Source organism: Astatotilapia calliptera, chromosome 17, assembly GCF_964374335.1.
Source record: "Astatotilapia calliptera chromosome 17, fAstCal68.1, whole genome shotgun sequence".
Lineage (NCBI taxonomy): Eukaryota > Metazoa > Chordata > Actinopteri > Cichliformes > Cichlidae > Astatotilapia > Astatotilapia calliptera.
Window position 1 is genome coordinate 20,518,488 of NC_137438.1, and position 20,117 is coordinate 20,538,604.

The 20,117-nt window shown below is 43.7% G+C and overlaps 1 protein-coding gene across 3 annotated transcripts; it reads left to right on the plus strand.

Moving 5' to 3' along the window:
* Window positions 1-1,785: 1,785 nt before the first annotated feature.
* saxo6 (stabilizer of axonemal microtubules 6) lies at window positions 1,786-19,713 on the plus strand. Of its 3 annotated transcripts, none has more exons than XM_026146580.2 (16): window positions 1,786-2,003; window positions 2,474-2,573; window positions 2,668-2,799; window positions 3,187-3,327; window positions 3,473-3,567; window positions 3,647-3,787; window positions 5,414-5,575; window positions 6,618-6,721; window positions 6,795-6,882; window positions 12,882-13,108; window positions 13,184-13,363; window positions 13,982-14,064; window positions 14,925-14,986; window positions 15,064-15,310; window positions 19,321-19,383; window positions 19,471-19,713. In XM_026146580.2, exons 1-16 carry the CDS (start codon window positions 1,986-1,988, stop codon window positions 19,578-19,580), a joined length of 1,953 nt encoding a protein of 650 aa, XP_026002365.1. In that variant the 5' UTR covers window positions 1,786-1,985; the 3' UTR covers window positions 19,581-19,713. The 3 variants fall into 3 exon arrangements, with proteins under 3 accessions (XP_026002365.1, XP_026002366.1, XP_080148049.1); XM_026146581.2 differs by having other exon boundaries at window positions 6,840-6,882; XM_080291923.1 differs by lacking the exon at window positions 1,786-2,003 and adding an exon at window positions 2,293-2,316.
* The last annotated feature ends 404 nt before the right edge of the window (window positions 19,714-20,117 follow it).

A 20,117-nucleotide genomic window follows, 5' to 3' on the forward strand; every position in this document is an offset into this window, starting at 1 on the left:
GCCAAATGTAAAGTTAAAAACTAAAAAGCCTTAAATGAATAAAAGTGGTGCAATTTTGTAACAGCAACCTGTGATGTGGAGTCATTCTGAATTTCAGCCACTCGTAGAAATCAAACGGCGCAAATCACTCGAGCTCTAGTTACCATCTTCAAAGATCTGTGTCGACGATTGAGCTGCAAAACCAAGAAATGGTCACTGGGACTTCTTCAGCATCACAGACAAGGCTGTGTCCTATCTCTGCTCCTCTTCTTTGTCACCCTGAAGCTGTTTAGAAAGGCCTCAGCGACCTGGACTTTGGCCTACACCTCGCTTTGCACAAACAGGATGAGATGAAGCTGCCAGGTATGACAACCAAGGAGCCACTAAGATGGACATTAAATACTCAGAGAGCACTTCCTACTACTGGACATATTCAACCAGTCACACACACTCACACTCTGATGGATGCACCAGGGGAAACTCTTGAGTTCAGCATCAGGAACCATCCGCCAATCTTCCAACTGGTCTACCACCTGAGCCGCATTGTGTGCGGATGTGGAGGCAGATGTTGGGGATCTGCATCAAGAGCATATATGTCATAGCCTGAAGTTGGGGAGTGTGCATCAGTGTGAAACATGGGAAACATGGGTATTGGAAGGTGGCAGCTGTGGGAACTAGAAGCTTAGTGTCATAGAATTCATAAGATCTAATACTTCTATCACATCTATCACATCACCACCAAAGTGGTGAACAAGTGGTTTGTGTAAACCCCACATTACCGTCACCCACAGAAGACCGACTGATCCGTAACATCTTCACCGTGAAGAACCATCAGATCTGGTGGTACTGAGATCAGAATCTCTCTTTGAAGATTAATGAATGAAATAATATATGCTTTAATAGATAATGACCTGAATCATTAGTGATGTCAATGCTGTCAACTGTTCCTGCATTATGAAGCCTAAACATTACCATCTTGTTCACTTTTGGAGCCTGAAGTGAACATAAATCATTGTAAAACATAATTCTCTGCAAAGCTGTTGTTAAAAAGAAAAATGTTAATAGAGGCAGCATGTTTTTTTTAACCAGGCTGTAGGGTGGATGGTTTTAAATGGGAGCCTCTGGTGGACGTTGGAGGAACTGCACTTGCTTCAGCTGGATTTAACGTGTCCGTTTCTGTTTCTATATAAAATACCAGATGTCTATGCTGCATTTCGACTTTTCCAGTAGGAGAAAACTAAACACCATGGTATGATTTTTCACAGGTGAGTACCTCCTGTGGGACATCTCACTGTTAAAATATCACAATAAATAATAGTCATTTTACCCGACTAAACTGACTTAAATCTTGGTTTACGTAAACGAAATAATTAAAATAATGTAAATTCATGAGAATTATATTTGTCTGTTGAATCTGTTACCCATTTATTAGACCTTCACATCTGAGCTACAGCTGTCCAGTTTTCTGTTTAGCCGCTTTGACGACTTTGAGCCACGTGATTGACAGGTCAGTACACGTGTTGAAATAATTACGTTATTTTAATTTGATGTTTACAAGCTGCAGGATTGTAAAATAAATATTAGGCAATATATTATTATACATAATTATATAATAAGTTAAAACATTTTTTATTTAAGTAAACGTCCGGTTTCGTAGACAGCGCTGTAGCATTTGTAACACATCCAAGTGCTTTAATGGTGGTTTTACCCTGTTTGGACCTCTGCCTTCATAAGATATCCCGGAGCAATATGTCGGTCCAGTGACGCACCGTCCTACGCCGCCCCGCTGTGGACGCGCCTGCGCACGACACTAAGCTGCCATGGCAACCGGGGTAGCTTGTTTCCGTGATTTAGTCCGAAGAGAGAAGCGGAGCCGGTCGTTAGCAGCATGTTGGTCAGGCTAGTTAGCTAGTTATAGCACATTAACCGACTAGTTAACGAGTTAACCTGTCGCGTGATGACAGAGGGGTGACTTCTCGCGGTGTCTGGAGAGCAGCAAGCGCGCCATGACCGTCCGATTCAAGGTAAACAACGCAACAGGTGTTAGCATTAGCAGCAGATGCTGCACAATGAGTTATCCTGACCCTCAGTCTGCATGTGATAGCAGAGGAGGGATTAATCTGGATTTAATCCGATGAAGTCAGACCATCCAAATCATTCAACACAATATACACCTCACTGCAACACCGAAAACACGTCGACCTGAAGCTGTTTCGCTTAAGAGTGCACCATATTACTGCTTTTATTTTGAAAGATGATTTTTCAGATAAAGACGTGAAGAACTGGCGCTGAACTGTTATAAACTGCGGAGTTTTATTTTGAAACTAACCGGTGGATGTAAGGACCTTAAATCTACCTGCACAGCAACAAGTTCCAATATTTATATTAAAAAATAATTAATCTATTGATGATTAATTGATCAGCAGTTTTTTCAATCATACCTTGTACCTGTTTCCATCCTGTGAGCCTTTGCACCTCTGTGTCTTTGTTGTAGAGTCAGACTGAGTATCAGAAGAGCTTTGGTGTTTCCCGCTCCAGAAATGCGTCTCCTCAGCGCTGCATGCCGTTGGCTGGTCTTCGCTCCGATGAGATGGGTAAGAAACACGAAACCACCACAATAAAACAAACACAAGCTGCACCTGAGCTCTGACATGAAGTGGTTGACCACATGAGATGTTCGTCTGTCAGGTGTCAGCAGGGAGCCGGGTCTTCAGCGCCTGAGGAGGCCTCTAGGCCCAGCTCAGTCCTCCACCTCTCTGCTCCATCCTCCAGGTGATGAGCAGCAGCACTCTCTGGCTCACAGAGCAGCGCCCTCTGCTGGTAGGAACCTCATGCTGCTGCTGCATAATGAAGGTGTATATGAAGTAGAAGAGGCTGCAGATCCAGCTTTGACATCCAGCTGTGGCACACGTGTCTTTAATGTGAGCGTCACACTGGAGTTCAAGGATGACTGCATTCAGTCACAAAGTCCTGTTTACCTTCATTGCTCTTTCTAACAGCCTCCACAAAGAGGCCAATTTGAACAGCAGGAGGAAAGCAGAAGTCGTTCACACTGTTCTCTGACTACAGATTAAGCCTGAAGTTTAGTTCATTTTGCTAAAACAGCTTTAACTAAAAGGTCAGACTCTCCAGGATGTTTCATTTGATCGTGTTTGTCTTATCAGTGAAAGAACGAGCCGGAAATTTTGATGATTCTCAAACTGCCAGGTTTTAGGAGCCACTCAGCCCACAGGAGGATGCCCTCCCCAGAGCCCAATCCACCAACAGCAAATCCCGGATCCCCCACAGAGCCGGAAACTCCAGCCGGACCACGACCTGCTGAGGAACCGGCAGCTGATGGAAAACCTGGTGAGTAAATACATGGAGCAGCAGCTACGTGATGACTGATTCAAATATCATAAAGCAAAGAGAAACTAAACCAGCTCCAGATGACCGACAGACCTTTAATGTTCTGAATGTTCAACACGCAGTTTCATGTTCTTTTTCTCCTCAGTGAAGCCCCGTCCCCTGCAGCCTGACAGCCAACCACAGCCCAGCCAGTCTGTGACAACAGCAGCTAACGGGCAGCCAGCGCCATCAGGGGCTGAGGTGAAGTCTGCAAAAACTGACAAATCCTCATTGTTTCTTTGAAGACTATCCAACAGCATGTCATGTTCTTGTCCTGTAGATTGATTATGCGCTGAGACAAAAGGTGGGGCTGAGATCAGGAGGTCAAAGGTCAGGAGGGAAACACTCAGAGTATCACAGACAATTTGGATGGAAGAAGCCAACAGCCGCTGCTGCTTCGCCCATACTGACTGCAGAGCAGGTGAGACCAGATGCACACCTAGGTTTGAGCTCCCACAGATCCAGGTGTGCTGCTGCAGAGCAGGCCCACCGACGGCTCATAAACCAAACATGCGGTGCTCCTCAGGTGTGACCTGGAAGTTACCCTGAGGGGCCTTGTGTCCAGCACACTCCGATCAATAAAAACTGCCGAGTGCAAGAAAAATAAAAACTGTAAATATATTTCCAGTAAATTAGTTCGAGATCATAATTTCAAAGACAGTGAGTTTCATAAAAGTCTCAGCTAGTGATGGTGAGATGAAGCCTCATGATGAACTGAAGCTTTCCATCCAATTGGTCGACTCATGGTTCGAAGCATTGTGATGATTCATTTGCTCTACTGCGCCATCAAGTGGACAATTCAAGTGAAGCGGGCTCTTTGATTATAATGATGTATAAACCTTATGTACATCTGGATAATGACACAAACTAGTGTTTGGTGCTTCACTTTTTAATAAACTAAAAGACAGAAATCAGATTATAGGATGTGTAGTGTTGTTTATTTATATTTTGGTGTTTATCATTTGTGATATTTATTACTGTGTGCATACTTTATTAGGAGAGACAAAATAAAATAAAAAAACATCTCTTCCTTGCTGGTTCCATCGAAGAAGAAATGCACAAGTAACTATGTAGCACGTACGTAATCCAATTCCACAACATGGTGTGATGGGGAATCAGCTGTTTTCCTGCCCATGTTATTTCGAATCTGGCGCGAACCGATGAACCAGTCCCTGAATCAGTCACGTGGTACGGACTGCCCGCGAGGCCTCGAACGTCACTGCATACGTAATCAAAGCAAGCCTCGATACGCGCTTCAGAAAAACGCCCCCGCGATTACCCGACGCACGATTCGAAGCTTCGACACACAGGACACATCACTAGTCTCAGCCAATCAGAGTCATTTTGTAGAGTTTCTAACATGCTGCATTTTTTGTCTTGTTTTTATTAGTCGTTAAATTTATGAAAGCATCTTATTTTTAAAAGTTGCAAAAGTTTATCATCTGTGTACAACTGTAAATAAAACACAGAAATAAAATAAATAGAAAAATTAAAGAAAAAGAGTAAAAAAGTTAATAGATAATATTAGGAATTATGCTTGTTTCTTTGTGGTGCATTTAATGATAAACGTACAGTTTTAGTGAGTCATTTGAAACAGTATCTAAATAAATGGAAGCATTCATAAAAGTAAAATATTCACATCAAAGAAATGAAATGAATTTCTATTCGTAAAGTTTTTTATTTCACAACCGGAACTGAAATAAAATTAAGTCACAAACATTCATTTCTGTAACATTTTCTGATCAGATCAGTCGCACATGAATGCCACAAAGTGCTGATACTGTGTAAATCAACTGTTTTGTATAGTTTTTTACTGTGGTAATCATATGTGGTTGTCACAGATTTTACCCTTTGATGAATATGCCACTGCTTACTCAGAGTTTCTGGGTGGTTTGATAGCACACTGTGTACTGCTGTGCACAGCAGGGGTCAGCACCGAGCTTTAAACACAGATACAGGGGCGCAGAGTGAAAGGTGGAAACGAGATGATCACACCTGTGGATGCTGTGGATCTTTTCATTGATTGATTATCACTTCTGCTCTCTAGGTGCTGCACTCCAGCAGCCGGTCTGTCCCGCCCTTCAAGATAAACCCTGTCTCCATGAAAACAGAGTATCAGTGCAGCTTCCAGGGTCTGGCGCCACCTGCTGGCCCCCGGCTTCGGAAACACCTGGAGGGTCAGAGAGTCCCGCTCTTCCAAACATACAAGGTACAGATGTGTGCAGATGTGAAGACCTACTTAGTGTAGTGAACTATGCCCTGAAAAGTCACATAGTATTTTGAAGGTCACACACCAACCTGATGGTCCTCTGCCTGAAGGTCAACAACCTAAACCTCTGCTTGGCACAGGCAGTGTGAAAGGTAGAGGCTCAGCTCGAGGCATCCTGATGCTGATTTCTGCACTTTATACTTTGGTTAATGGTGTGTTTGGATCCTCGAGTGTTTTTGGAAACCAAACCAGTTCATGTCTTTTTTTTCTGTCTTATATCTTTGAGTTTATATGTAATTCTGCAGTAGGAAGACTTTGCCCCACATTCATTTGCTGTTCTGCAGGCAAGACGATTCTTCTTTGTGTCCCGCCAAGCGTCAACCTCCAGGGCTGACTGGGTTAGATTTTATTGGTTTTGTGCAGGAGACTAGGAGAGAGAGAAGAGATGAGGAGTATGACAGACAGAGTTGCTGGCGAGGTGAAGAAGAGTGTCAGATAGGCAGATAAGACTCCATTACCAGTGTGTCACAGTTAAAAGCTCTGCTTTCAGAACAGAAGCAGGAGAAATGAGACCTGTGAGTGTCAGTTTCCAGGAAGTCTCGGGCCATAAATGAGCAGGAGTGGTCATGCAGAGCAGACTCCAGGTCAGTTAAAACAACCCTGAATGCATTCAGTGAGGTCGGCTCTGTGAAATTTTATGATTTCTGCGTGTGACTCAAGCACAAAGACCTGTAAATGTGATTTTTTTTTAAGATTTGAGTATAATGGCACTTTGTAATGGATGTATGTCAGACTAAGAAAGTCACTGTAAATAAGCAGAAAGCAGAGGTTGAGTTGAGGAAGGGACCAAGCAGAGCATTTTGACTGTGTACTCTATTTTCATATTTTTTAAAGCCTTTGTTCCCAGAGGCATTTATACCATTACTCATCTTTAAAGCCATTAATCAGTGATGGTGTAGGTTTAAGTGTAACACCTCTTTAAGCAAACAGCCACAGCTGCTGATGAGCTGCACACACACATCTGTTCTGTTTCAACCTACAGACCACCAGGAGGAGGAAGGAGGAGTCACAGAAGAAGCCCCGCCTCCAGCGGGATGCTCTTCAGAGAGATATGCCCCCTCCGCGCCAAGTGCGGAGAGGATACAGGTGTGTGTGTGTGTGTTGCTCATTTTTTGTGCTCATAAACTAATTCATTAAATCGTTTGTTTGTGTCTGGCAGGATGTTAACAGAGTATGAGTCGAGCTTTCGTTCTCCCCTCTGCAGGATCCCAGAGGGAGGCGGAGCCATGGACAGCGCTGCCCAACAGGTCAGGATCCGGCGAAGCCGTTCACAGTGCTCAGCCTGTTTCACACATATTAATTTATGTATAGTTATGCAGGTGGAGACGCTATCAGACACTGACCAGAGGTCATAGCAGAGCACAGAAGAGAGAGGTTCAAAGTTTGTTTCTTACCTGGTTATATGGAGGACCAAAACTGACAAAACCACAAATTTACAGAAATAAAGCCTACAAAATGACCCAATCACAGTGCCCATCCTCTAACAGTGGGCCCTCTGCTCACAGTGCAGCTCAACCTTCCTTCACAGAGAACACCAAAGCTTGTCGGGCCTCCAACGGTGCCTTGTTCTCTGCACTGAGGAGAGCTCATGTGACAGGTCTGAAAGTGTCTGGAGATGCCTGAAACCGTTCCCATTCATCTCTGTCTCCTTATCTTTCACACAACCTGTTAACTGATTTCCTGAGTCAGGGTCAGATTGGGTGCTTGCTCTGCACTGTTACACAGCTTCCCCTCACTCTGAATTTGACATTTTCCACCATCCAGCAGCGGACAAACACACCGGAGGATTTAAAATAACGTGTTTAACATTCAGTGTTTCAAACAGTATTTAACCATGTTTAACTGTAAGCCCCAGTCATCAGCATTGATCACTGATCACCCTCAATGCTGCCTGAACAGAGTGTGTGTTTTCCTGTTTTGTGTTTCTGTGTGCGTGCGTGTGTGTGTGTGTGTGTGTGTGTGTGTGTGTGTGTTTGTATGTTGCTGATAGAAAACCAGAGTGCTAGTGTCAGCAGTGAAACCACAGAGCTTCATTTCAGGGAAACATGTCAGACTTAGTCATACACACACACACACACACACACACAGGTATGCTCCTACCAGATGGATGGAAAGCGTTGTCACAGCAACATGAAACACTTTAAACTCTCCTGTTTCAACTGAATATTTCCTGAAGCTGTTCCTGCAGCTCCATCCATGCTGCTGCTTTGCTGCTCTTATAGTGAGCTCCTGCTTCCCCTGCAGAGAGCATCTGCTGCCTGATGGAGGCAGTGCCCAGAGTCTGTGGTGCAGCTGGCTTTTGGGCCGCTCCAGCTTTGGGTGTTGCTGGTCCATCAGCTACAGAGAAGAGTGAAGTTCTTTAAAGATCTGAAGTGAAAGTGAACGTGTCCACTGCAACCGCTGTCTCTATGTCTCATGCCGTCTTTTTAAATCTTTGACGTTTCATTCGAGCTTCTCCTGTTCCTCTTCAACCTTGCGGTAGCTATTTTGGCTTTTCCTACTCCTCAACCAATCAGCATTCAGCTTACACAGCGCAAGTGGGTTTCTGGAGAAAAGGCCTTTCTGCAGGCAAGTATCTACAAAAACACGCTGCACAAAGGCCTAACTGTTTGAAGGATGGGTGTGGAGTCCAGTGATAAAGCGTTTTCACCATCACCATCTTTTCTGCACACTTGCTGGCTAACTAGTTGTCAGTCAGAAGTTTGTCTGACACTTAAAAAGACCAAAACAACCGGAATTGACTTTATATTTGATTCCAGGGGCATCAGACTGATCTTTGCTCGTGGGCAGCATGCAGCCTAGTTTGATCTAAAGTGGGTCAGACCAGTTCCATTTATAAATGGAAATAACCCACGCACGACTACAGAGGTGCTTCAAGGTCAAAATGTACACCGATCTTACAGCGTCGGGCACATATTTCTGTCCCTTTCTTTAACATATGTATTGCATAACTGGCTGTAAACAGCAAGCATTTACAAAAGTCTTTTAATGTGGTTTGATTGTGAATTTCCGCCCTCTTAAAACCAGACCTCCACTCTTCACAGGAAACTTTGTGAAGTAGCATTCAGGAGTATATTTTTGAGGGTTTTGTCTAATAAAGTCAGTAGAAGATTAAAGCTACCTGTGCTGCAGATTCTTTCACACAGAAACAGCTGCTCAGTGAAAATAAGATCAGTGAATCTGTGGGAGGTGTAACCATCTGGTTAAGCTTTCCAAGCCTGCGGTGGCCTTCAAAAACTTCCAGTGTGTGCAGGGAAGTTGTCGGCTGGCGTCACAAGCTGTGAATTCATCAGGGCGACAGTTGTCAGAGAGAGGTGCAGCGTCAGGCTTACTGGTGCTGGGTTGCTCGGTTAGGTTCAGACTGGAAACATTCTGAGGTTTCAGAATAGGGTCAGGGTTATCCAGGGTTGGGCTGGGGTCAGGGTTGGGTGACTTTTTACAAGAATCTACTGTGACACATTACACAATCAGAGCAGATCAGCATCTTTATTAGCAGCTTCATTGTTAACTTTTGATCCCAGCATGATCTGAGAAAGGCGGAAGAACTTTTGAGCAAATGCACATTTGGTTGCGCAAACCTTTAAATCATTTCCCATAAATCTGCAGGAAACTTGTTGTTCAGCACTTCCCTCCTGCTTACTCATTAATTTGCTAATGTGCCAATCACGTGCACCAACCAACACACTTTCTACGAATTTGTGTTGTCTTTTGATCCACTCTATTCCGATTATTCACACATGCTCTTGTTGCCTCATCATGTTGCTGCGTTCCAAGTAACTTGGGCATGATTGGACTGCAGCATTCACTGTCGAATCTGTCAGGCTGCACAATATAGTCAACATGCAAGTATTTAAATTTGTCATCTTTGTATAACTTTTAGGACAGAAGGGTTCATTGGAGCACATACAGATCTGGAAATGTTTGGACTGCTGACAGAGTTTTCTGAGTTTTTATTATACCTCTCAGAGCACATATGAAACAATCAGCTGAAGCTGAAGTGCAGATTTATCAGATTTCATGTCTCTAAAAAGGCTCAAAAGATGTGGAGGGTCTCAGGATCAGTGGATGCAGTATGAGCCAACAAAAGAGGACACCACACTGAACATGTGCCTCTGTAAAGTTTAGCAGTGAATGAAAGGGACTCAGGCATGGCATGACCCTATGTAGTTTGAGCTCCTCTTTGTACTCAGATTGCAAACTGTAGAATTTTTTGAGGGTCTAATGTTGTTGGTAGTCAAAGACAGCAGAGGGGGATGGTCTTAGGATCCTTTACATGAAAAAAACTCTTCAGAATGTAACACTGTCAAGCTTTAGGTATAATAGTTCAAGACTCTTTGAGAGGTACCAAAGTCACTAATGGTTATTTCTATACGTTGTTGAATTTGTTTGGGATCCAGTGGTTCCTGGTCAGTCTTGTTGCTTTAACCTCGTCCTGTGTATACACACCTTGATAACAGTGTATTTGACATCAATAAGAAAAGTCAGGAGGTGCTAAATCATTAGGAAGCTGCCTCAGGCAACCCTGACGCTCTAAAGGCAGTCTGGTGAGTAACTGCTGGACTGAAATTATCTTCAGCCAGTCTTAATGTAAATGTATAAAGTGTATTAAGAAATATTGTTGTAGCTGCTGCTTTTGTTGGAGCTCCTTTAGAGTGACAATTAGAAAGTTCTTTCCTAACAGGGAATATTTTTGACATAATTTTTGCATCCGTCTTCAAAACCTTTTGCTTTATCCCTGCCTTTATCCCACTGTGCAGATGCTATAGAAAGGACTGATGATGTGACATGATGCATTTCTTGCTTATTGCCTTTTTTAGAAGGCAGGATAAAGCTGCCGAGGCTTTGGCTGCTTACGGTTACTGCTCAGACTTAAAGATCATTTGTGGTCGATTGTATGCTGTCACGGAAGTATCTGTCCGTGCTGTTTAAAGCTGTGGTTCTTGTTTGATAGCTGTGGTGTGTCAGCACTACACCACAGGAGTTCAGGGATACAGAAGCTTCCACTAAGACTTTAACTGATGTGTTCCAGTTAGGATATTAACACCAAACACCGTTACAGTCAGTGAAGACTACCTGACTACCTGACAGTCACAGCTGAGACAGTAACTACGCGCTGTGGTCACAAACAGCTGCAGTTTTCTGCTAAACACACAATGCTGTATCTCAGCCTTTTTATGTGGTCACAGACAATGGAAACTTTACTTCAAGTAAACAGAGAAATTATCCAGAAAAAAGAAATCCCCCTCTGTGACCATAAGGGGGTTTCATAGCATTCCTATGCAAACTTCAGAGTAAAGAAAACAATGTACAATGGCAGCAATGTTAAAAGTTCATCAAATTAATCTTGTTAAATTAATTAACCCAGTTAACATCCTTGAGGTCACCAGGAACCTGTCAAGTGTTACAGTTAAGTTTTGTTTTAGCTGCATGCTAAATTAGCACATTTTTAAAAACTAGATATTAACATTTATTTCAACTTTAACGTTTTCTGCTTAAAGCGTTTCCATATGCGTGTTCAAAGCCTTGCAGAAATGGCTGGAAGTGAACCCTAACCCTAGATAGGTTGGCGGTGACCTATGTGTGTGGAAGTTAAGTTGAAACCACTCCACTCTGGTGTTTTTTACTTTTCAGTGGCATAGAAATATGGGCTCAAATTGTGGTCATAAATATTTTGTACTTGTTTGTAAAAAATATTTACACAAGTTGCAATTTTTTTTCTCGTTAAGGTCTGCTTACAGATACAAAGCAAAATACTATGTGTAAAACTCTGCGCTCAAGTTCCCTGGCTGTGTGTGACTTTCAACTTGCAAGCACAAATTTTGACCCAATTTTTCTTCCTTTCAGCTGATTGGTCAATGTCATGTCAATCACAAACTTAACAATCCAATCAGAGAACAGATGGATTTGGCTGTTGGTGGAGTGCTTTCCTGAGCTTCAGGTCCTGGAAGGGTAATACAGTTTAAATCTGGAGGATCTCTATATTAATACAGTGGTCCCTCGTTTATCGCAGGAGTTAGGCTCTAAAAATAATCTGTGGTAGAAAGTGCTTTGAGCACGGAGCATTGAGTTGAAAGGCACTATAATAATAATATTAATAATGGATTGCATTTATATAGTGCTTTTCGAGACCCTCAAAGCGCTTTACAATTCCACTATTCATTCACTCTCACATTCACACACTGGTGAACTATGTAAGTACCAGCCCATTTACCATTCATGTCTGGATTATATCATCTTTATTTTGATTTTTGAAAGTGGATGAAGTCATGGGAAGAAAAGTGCACCACAGTTTGGTCGTTTCCTCTGAGTGTCTGACCTCTCAGGACGTTACAGAAGAGTTCCACACCGACAGCCTCAACCTGGAGGATGAATCCCAGTGAAACAATCACAACCATTTTCCTGGTCTCGCTCCTCACCTGATCTTCTGCTTTCAGTATTAGATAATGTAAATTTTTCTACTGAAAACTTCTAGATTGAAGTAGAAATGAGAAAGTGCAATAGCAGATAATAATAGTTACAGCAGTGATAGGGTAGGAGAGGGGCAGTACTGATTGTCTTATTCAGGAGTCTGCCCTTGATTTCAGACCACTGTAGCATATACTGAAGGGCAGAAGTTTGGGTAGGCGATGTTATGGACACTCCCTACAATCCTGTAGGTGTAAATGTCCTGTAGTGACGTCAAGGCTGCTCCTGAGATGTACTGAGCTGCAGGAGATAAGTCTTCCTGTTCTGAAGCTGCACTGTGACTGAGGTAGCGACTGCACATCTGTAAACGTTGCTAAGGACTTTGGCCGATATTCCAAATTTCTTCAGCAAAGTTAAGTCTGTGCTGTGATTTCTTTAGAAGCTGCTGGATGCTGCAAGACCAGGTGAGATCACACATGTACATGCCTTGATCTTATCTGCACTTAGAGAAAGGTTATTTTCCACCTGGCCTCCAGTCTTGCCTCATCTCTGCACAATGACTGTATTGTCATCCGCAAACTTCATAATGCTGGTGTCAGACTCACCGCGCACACAGTGTTTACAGTTCTGATACTCATACAGTTTCTGACCGACTGGCGTCTGTGGCCAGTTATCTGAAGTTCATTTAGATAATGCTTTAAAACAGCTATCCAACTAAGTTCTTACGGGAATTCAGTTACAGTCTTAACCTCCATGAGCTGCTTATTACAGCCAGCAAAAAATGTCTGGAAATAAAGACTTCTTCCTTAGAAGGTGGGATGATCCATTTATTTGTTTCCAGGTGAAGGAGTTGAGGCAGAAGGCGTTGTTGTATCGTCATCGCGCCTGGGGGACCAACTTTTCCAGAGACCATCTGAGCCAGCTGGTATCCGAACACAATGTTCTGTGGGAGCCGACGGACACTACGGTCTCAGCTAATGACCCTGCCTCCCCTTGCTTTCCCCCCGACTCCTCACCTGACCGCCACAGCTACAGCACTTCCTGTGTGGAGCCCCTGGACCTGGCTAGGTGAGAGATGCAGCTGGTTAGAAGTAAAAGAAAGAACTGAACGCTGCTCTGTGCTGATTTCTGTCGTCTGTTCAGTCACTCCAGTAAGAGATCCTCCATCGCAGGCTCAGAAACACAGCAAATGAGCAAGGACACACGAATAAAAAAACAAGCCGTACCGGGACCTCCTGCTGAACGCCGTACAGCCTGGGGGGAAGAAGAAAAAGAAGATGAAGAAGAAGAGGAAAAACAGGAAGAAGAAGAAACTACAGATGAGTGAGTTTCCTCTTTACAGTCTCTCTTTTCTCTCACTGTTCTCTGTGAAAGGATAGCGGAGTAATGGAGGGACTGTCTCTACTGGATTTGACAGATAATCTCAGGAGTTTATTGATAAAAAATGAGAAAAAAATAGAAGAAGAAATTATTTTAAAAGGTCAGATTGAAGTTTGAGTTATCCAGAAAAATAAAGGAAATAAGCCTGATGAGGCTGGTGACAAATGAAAGGAAAAACCAGGATAAACTGTCAGAGATCCTGGATACTCGTCTGTTTTTTTTCCCTTCAATCTGTCACCTCTCTGTAGATGAGAACACACTACAGCCAATCAAATGCAGCACCAAGGAATGACATCATCAATCATAAAGACCAGGACAGACCCACAGGTTAGATGAGGTCTGCTGCAGCTGGTTTAAAGGTTCAGTCGTCTGCTAGCATTAGCTGGTTACTTCACATGAAACCGACGTGACGTCTGAGAGGAGACAGAAGGGCCTCGATTCAGCTCCATTTCTGCTGAAGAAAACAGTGACTCAAAAGTTTGACACTCAGATCAAAGCAGCCTCGCTCATTCTCAGGAACTGTGTGTGTGTGTGTGTGTGTGTGTGCGCGCGCGCGCATAGAGAGGAAGGAAGGCTGCCAACTCCCGAGATAAAAATGAAGCCGGTTCAGAGGACTCATCACGACCTGACCACCCCTGCTGCTGGTATGCAGACATCTTTCCTTCACATTAGATAGATAAATTTCATATTTAATAAGTAAATAGATGCAGTGTAACCTGTAACATTAAGCTGGTTCGAGTCGAGTTCGAGTTCTGTGACCTAATCACATTTAATCTGGCATCAACTGCATGCAGGTTAAAAAGGTTTTTTACCAGATCTTAAACCCACTGGCTCCTATCTGAGCTTTTTATTTGCTTTTTAAGTGTTTGAGGTCCAAGTCGTCAGGAATCCAACACCAACCCTACCAGTTGTAGAAAAGCAGAGTGGTCATGTTTTGTCTCCCGATTGCCAAGACCTGGGAGAAGAATATTAACTAAACTGAAATTACACATTCTGAATGGATTGAAGTTCATCGGAATCCATGAGGAAAGACCAACACGTAAAAAAAAACTCTGATATCTGTCAGCTGTAATTCTCATTCTTTTATCCCAAAGACTTATGCATATTCCCATTACTTACTTTGACATTTATCTTTTGTTCTACTGATGGATTTTATTATTAAACATGACCAATGTTTCAGGTAATGAAGTCAAGTAGTCAGTGTGAGCCAGAAGCTCAGTTTATCACAGTTTTTTGCTTTTAGGGCTGTGTGATGTCAAAGAGCCTATATACGAAGGGCTTACCAATCAGAAGAGTGTGTTAAAGGGAGAGGAGCTAAAACAGAATTTGTCAGACAGAGAATGAACTGAGGGTCCGCACTAAGGCCCTGTGTAAGATAAAGAAGGATTATTGTGATCTGTGAATCATGCAAAGCCACGCTGGTAGAGTCATAAATAAATTGGTGTAAATGAGCAGATGTTACTGCCAGCACATAAATACATTAATGCCTGTGATTGTCCTGCAGGAGGCGCTATATTGGTTGGGAAACTGAGGAGCACTGATGGCTCTTCTCCACTCAAACATCAGGTAGTGATGAAAGTATAGATCATCTGAACTTAAATGATATCGGCTTGTGACACTGATGTGATTCTTTCTGTGTTCAGAGATGTGGGTCGGCTGTTTCCATGGCAGCAGGGTCAGAAACACCAGCCAAACGTAAGGAAGCGTGGTCAGACAATATCGCTGTCTCCTATAGCCCAGCCCATGACCACAAATCAGCCTCCAGCCCTTCGTTTAGACCAATCAGGATGAAGCAAACACTTTCACCTGCTGCAGCGCCACCGCCTCTTGTCCCGGCCCCGCTGCATGGTTTCCAGGGCACCCTGAGACACCCGGACTTTCAGCACAACGGTGAGCATCAGAACTGGAATTAAGGCACTTGATTGGGCTGTGCAGTGGTGTGGAAAGACCTGGAGAAAGCCACCAGTTCTGTTACTGAGCAGTTAGAACAGATTTAAAGTACAAGCTCATCAGCAGGCAGGATTGCTCTAAATAAGGTGTCATTTTATATAAACTGCCTCTAAGTTTTGATTGGTCACTCAGTCTATTAGTATTCCTGCAGCCTATCAGGATCAAGTTGTGTTAAAGGGTTGGAAGTGGCCTCCAAAACCGTGTTAGGATTAGAGATCATCGTCTTCTTCAGACCTCTTGCCATGTTCTTATCCCCTCAGCAAGCGGATGAGACCTCAGACCTTCATACATACGATTCATAAACTGTTCATAGTTCAGTGAGGAGTGATCATTTGGAAGAGTTCAACTTGATTTATCTCACAACAGAATTTAGTAATAAACTCTCCAGTGGTTAGACCAGGGTGAAGAAGAGATGGGGAGGGAGGTCTCAGTCTGACAGGCAGACTGATAGAAGAGTGCTGAGATTGAAAGCATGAAGGCTCATTGGCTCACAGAATGTGAGGGAGACAATGATTAGACTAAACCAATGATGTCACCATTAAGTTTGGCAGTATGGGAAAAAGAAGAATAGACTAGCAGCTGAATAGCCAAGTGAGCAGGGAGGTGAGGGATTACAGGTCTTCCTTCATGAAATTACACATAAGGTTAATCATTAGAGACTGTAAATTAAAGATGGAGTCTCCACTTTGGAGATTTAAATGTAGCATTCTGGCTACCACGTTGTTGTTCTCTGTAGCTGCAAGTGACTGTGTTTGAGCAACAGGTTGGAGTGCTAAGCCAATAATTAATGCTGGCTAGTTAGCATAGACTTACTCATCAAAACTGGAGCTCCGAGTTCTTGGACGATCTTTTGGCACAGTTACAATACAGCAGTCATATTATTGGTCAGATAATTGTATTAAAAATAATACAAAAAACATCAACAGCACAAACATGGTCTAGAGGTAGAGTTCAGTGACTCCAGTTAGATGAGGTGAAGTCTAGCAGACAGCTAGCACCTTTCAATCAATAAAATACATGCCAGTCAAAGAGGCCAATATAATAGTAATAATAATAATAATATAATTAAAAAAAAAAAAAATATATATATATATATATATATAATAATACAGACTGTAGGCCTTCAATTCAACCGGGGTAAGCTAAATAAAGGTTCAGCTCCTGTGGATCTGTTATGAAAGAAGACAATAGTTACAGAGATAAAACAGTGTTTGTATCAGGCTGTGAACATGTTTATTTCTGCTGTAAACAGATTTTTATCATGTGAGCCTGTGTTGACTGACTGACTGACTGCTGGAGCCTCAAGAGGAGTTGGAGGAACTACATGCTTTGGCAGTTTTTGAGTAAACATGAAAAGTGTTACATTTAATGTGGAGAGCGTGGTGTAACACTGGCACACTTTTATGAATTACTCCTCAGTCCTGATTACTTGTATGCATGTAGTCCTTACTACATGCATTACTGACTATATTAATTTCTGTGTGGATAACACCGTACCTACCAGGACTGTACGGTGTTTCTCCAACAACAAACCTTGGATTACCCCAGAAATTAAAGCTGTCCTCAAGCAGATGAGGAGGGCCTTCAAATCCAAAGACAAAGAGGAGTTGAAAAGGGTGCAGAGAGAGTTGAGGGGACTGATAAGGAATGGGAAGGACAGCTACAGGCAGAAGATGGAGAACCAGCTTCAGCAAAACAACGTTGGTGAAGTCTGGAGAGGCCTCAGAACCATCTCAGGCCACAAACAGCAGAACTCTCTGCCTGGGAGGGATGTGAGGTGGGCAAATGAACTGAATCATTTCTTCAACAGATTTGATTCAGCCATGAGGCAGTCTGCAACATCGGCTGCAGACTCACCCACCCCCACTGCTGCTGTTCCACCTCAGACACTTCACACCTCCTCTATTCACACTGCTCACTCCTCCCCACCCCCAACAACAGCATCCAATACACACTCAACACAAGGCTCCAGCCTGTCTCTCTCAACCACCCAGGTTAGGAGGGAACTGAGGAGGATTAATGGCAAGAAGGCAGCGGGCCCAGATGGCATCAGCTCGAGGGTCGTCAGGTCCTGCGCGGACCAACTGTGTGGGGTGATGGAGCACCTCTTCAACCTGAGCCTGAGGTTGGGAAGAGTCCCACAGCTCTGGAAAACCTCCTGTGTTGTACCAGTGCCAAAGACTTCACGCCCCAAGGACCTCAACAGCTACAGGCCGGTGGCTCTGACATCCCACCTGATGAAGACCCTGGAGCGGTTGGTCCTGGCTCAGCTTCGGCGCCTAACAAGCTCATCACTGAACCCACTTCAGTTTGCCTACCAGCCTGGCATTGGAGCGGATGATGCCGTCATTCACCTCCTACATCGTTCCCTCGCTCACCTGGAGACCGCTGGAAGCACTGTGAGAATCATGTTCTTTGATTTCTCCAGTGCCTTCAACACTATTCTTCCCTCGGTTCTGAAGGACAAGCTGGAGAACTCTGGAGTGGACCATCACCTCACTACCTGGATCCTGGACTACCTCACCGACCGACCACAGTATGTGAGGACTCAGGGCTGTGTGTCGGACAGGGTCGTCTGCAGTACGGGGGCCCCACAGGGAACGGTTCTGGCTCCGTTCCTCTTCACCATCTACACTGCAGACTTCTCCCACAATTCCACCCAGTGCTTCCTGCAGAAGTTCTCTGATGACTCTGCAATAGTCGGCCTCATCACTGATGGGGACGACAAGGAGTACAGAGGACTGACTCAAGACTTTGTGGACTGGTGCCAGCTGAACTACCTCCAGATCAACGCCAGTAAAACCAAGGAGCTGGTGGTAGACTTCCGCAGGCACAAGCATTCTCCACTGCAACCACTGAACATCCAGGGTATGGACATTGAGGCTGTGGACAGCTACAGGTACCTTGGTGTTCATCTGAACAACAGACTGGACTGGACTCATAACTCAGACGCCCTCTACAGGAAAGGGCAGAGCAGGCTGTACCTGCTGCGGAGACTCAGGTCGTTTGGGGTGGAGGGCCCACTCCTGAAGACCTTCTATGACTCTGTGGTGGCTTCTGCTATCTTTTATGGTGTGGTCTGCTGGGGCGGCAGCATCTCTGCTGGGGACAGGAAGAGACTGAACAGGGTGATCCGAAGGGCCAGCTCTGTTCTAGGATGCCCTCTGGACCCAGTGGAGGTGGTGAGTGACAGGAGAATGGCGGCTAAGCTGTCATCCCTGTTGGACAACATCTCCCACCCCATGCAGCAGACTGTGACAGCACTGAGCAGCTCCTTCAGTGGGAGACTGCGGCACCCACGGTGTGGGACGGAGAGATTTCGCAGGTCTTTCCTCCCCACTGCTGTCAGACTCCACAACAAAGACTTTAACTGAACAAACACACACATCCACACATGTGCAATAACACTAAGTGCAATAATCCTTTCTGGCATCGTTGTATTTTTACTCAGTTGTATATAGCATTCGTATTCTATTTTTATCTTATTGTATATTTTTATTCTATTTTATTCTACTGTATATAGTATATTATTTTATTCTATTCTGTACAGCTGTGTACTGTATTTATTCTTATTGTATTCTAATTTTTGCGTCATAACTTTTGCACTGTCCACTTCCTGCTGTGACAAAACAAATTTCCCACGTGTGGGACTAATAAAGGTTATCTTATCTTATCTTATCTTATTATACAAGCAGCTCCTCCTGCTGCAGACAGGCGGATGGCCTGGCCTTCCCCTCCGCTCCTCACTTCCTTCTCATTTTCTTTTCAGATTTCATTTTTCTCAACAGCTCGGATTTCATATTGAGACCTGAACACAGGGAAAGATAGTGTACCACAGGAGGCAATCTGTGCATGTGCATGTGTGTGTGTGTGTGTGTGTGTGTGTGTGTGTGTGTGTGTGTCTTTGCTAGCGACTGATCAATGAATCTGGTTGTTGTGCATGTTCTTAGGTGAGCTGGGGTTGAGGTTCAGGGAGCGTCCGTGTCCGGGCGGAGGCTGTGGCTCAGACGAAGGTGAACCAAATGTCTTTTAAGATAAACTCCTTCTAATTAAAATGACAATTATTTGACTTTTTTTTTCTTTTTGCATCTGTTACCCAGACGACAGGGTCTCTGTGCTGTCATGGCGCTCTGGAGCCTCCTGCTCCATGGCGTCTGCCGTTCTGGAGCGCGCTCAGAAGAGACGGGAGGACTTCTGGGGGAAGAGATGACCCAGCATGTTTTTTAATGTAGTCAGGATGAGGTTTTTATAGATTAATTTAAATAAGAGCGATAATCGTGTGTTTTATTGATTTTACTGTAATCCTTTGACCTTTGAGAGAAATACAAATGAAAATGATAATACACTGACTCAATTTTGTTTCCTTTTACTCGACTTTCCTTAAAACTCCAGGACTTTAAAACCTTTGAAAAAATGTAGACATGTTGGTGTGAAACAGGCATGAATTCTTCCTCAGGTTTTGAGGGAATGAGGTCAGACCGGTCAGTCGGACAAAAGTTTCCACCAAAGTCGTGACAGTGACACACTTTGAAGGGACACACAGCGACAGCTTATTTTAGTTCCTTATGAACACAACTGTACATAGATTCAATATAATTGAGTTCAATTTTATTTACATAGCGCCAAATCACAAACAAAAGTTGTGCTTTCTATTTTAAGGTAAAAACCTACAATAACACAGAGAATTTTATTTTTTTGTTTCATGTTTTGTTACTAATAATAAAGCTAAAAACATGAAGTTTCTTTT

Coding starts and splice junctions, on each gene's coding strand:
- saxo6 (XM_026146580.2), top strand. Junction 13,109..13,183: donor GAGCCCCTGGACCTGGCTAG/GTGAGAGATGCA, acceptor TCGTCTGTTCAG/TCACTCCAGTAAGAGATCCT. Junction 13,364..13,981: donor GAAGAAGAAACTACAGATGA/GTGAGTTTCCTC, acceptor GCGCGCGCATAG/AGAGGAAGGAAGGCTGCCAA.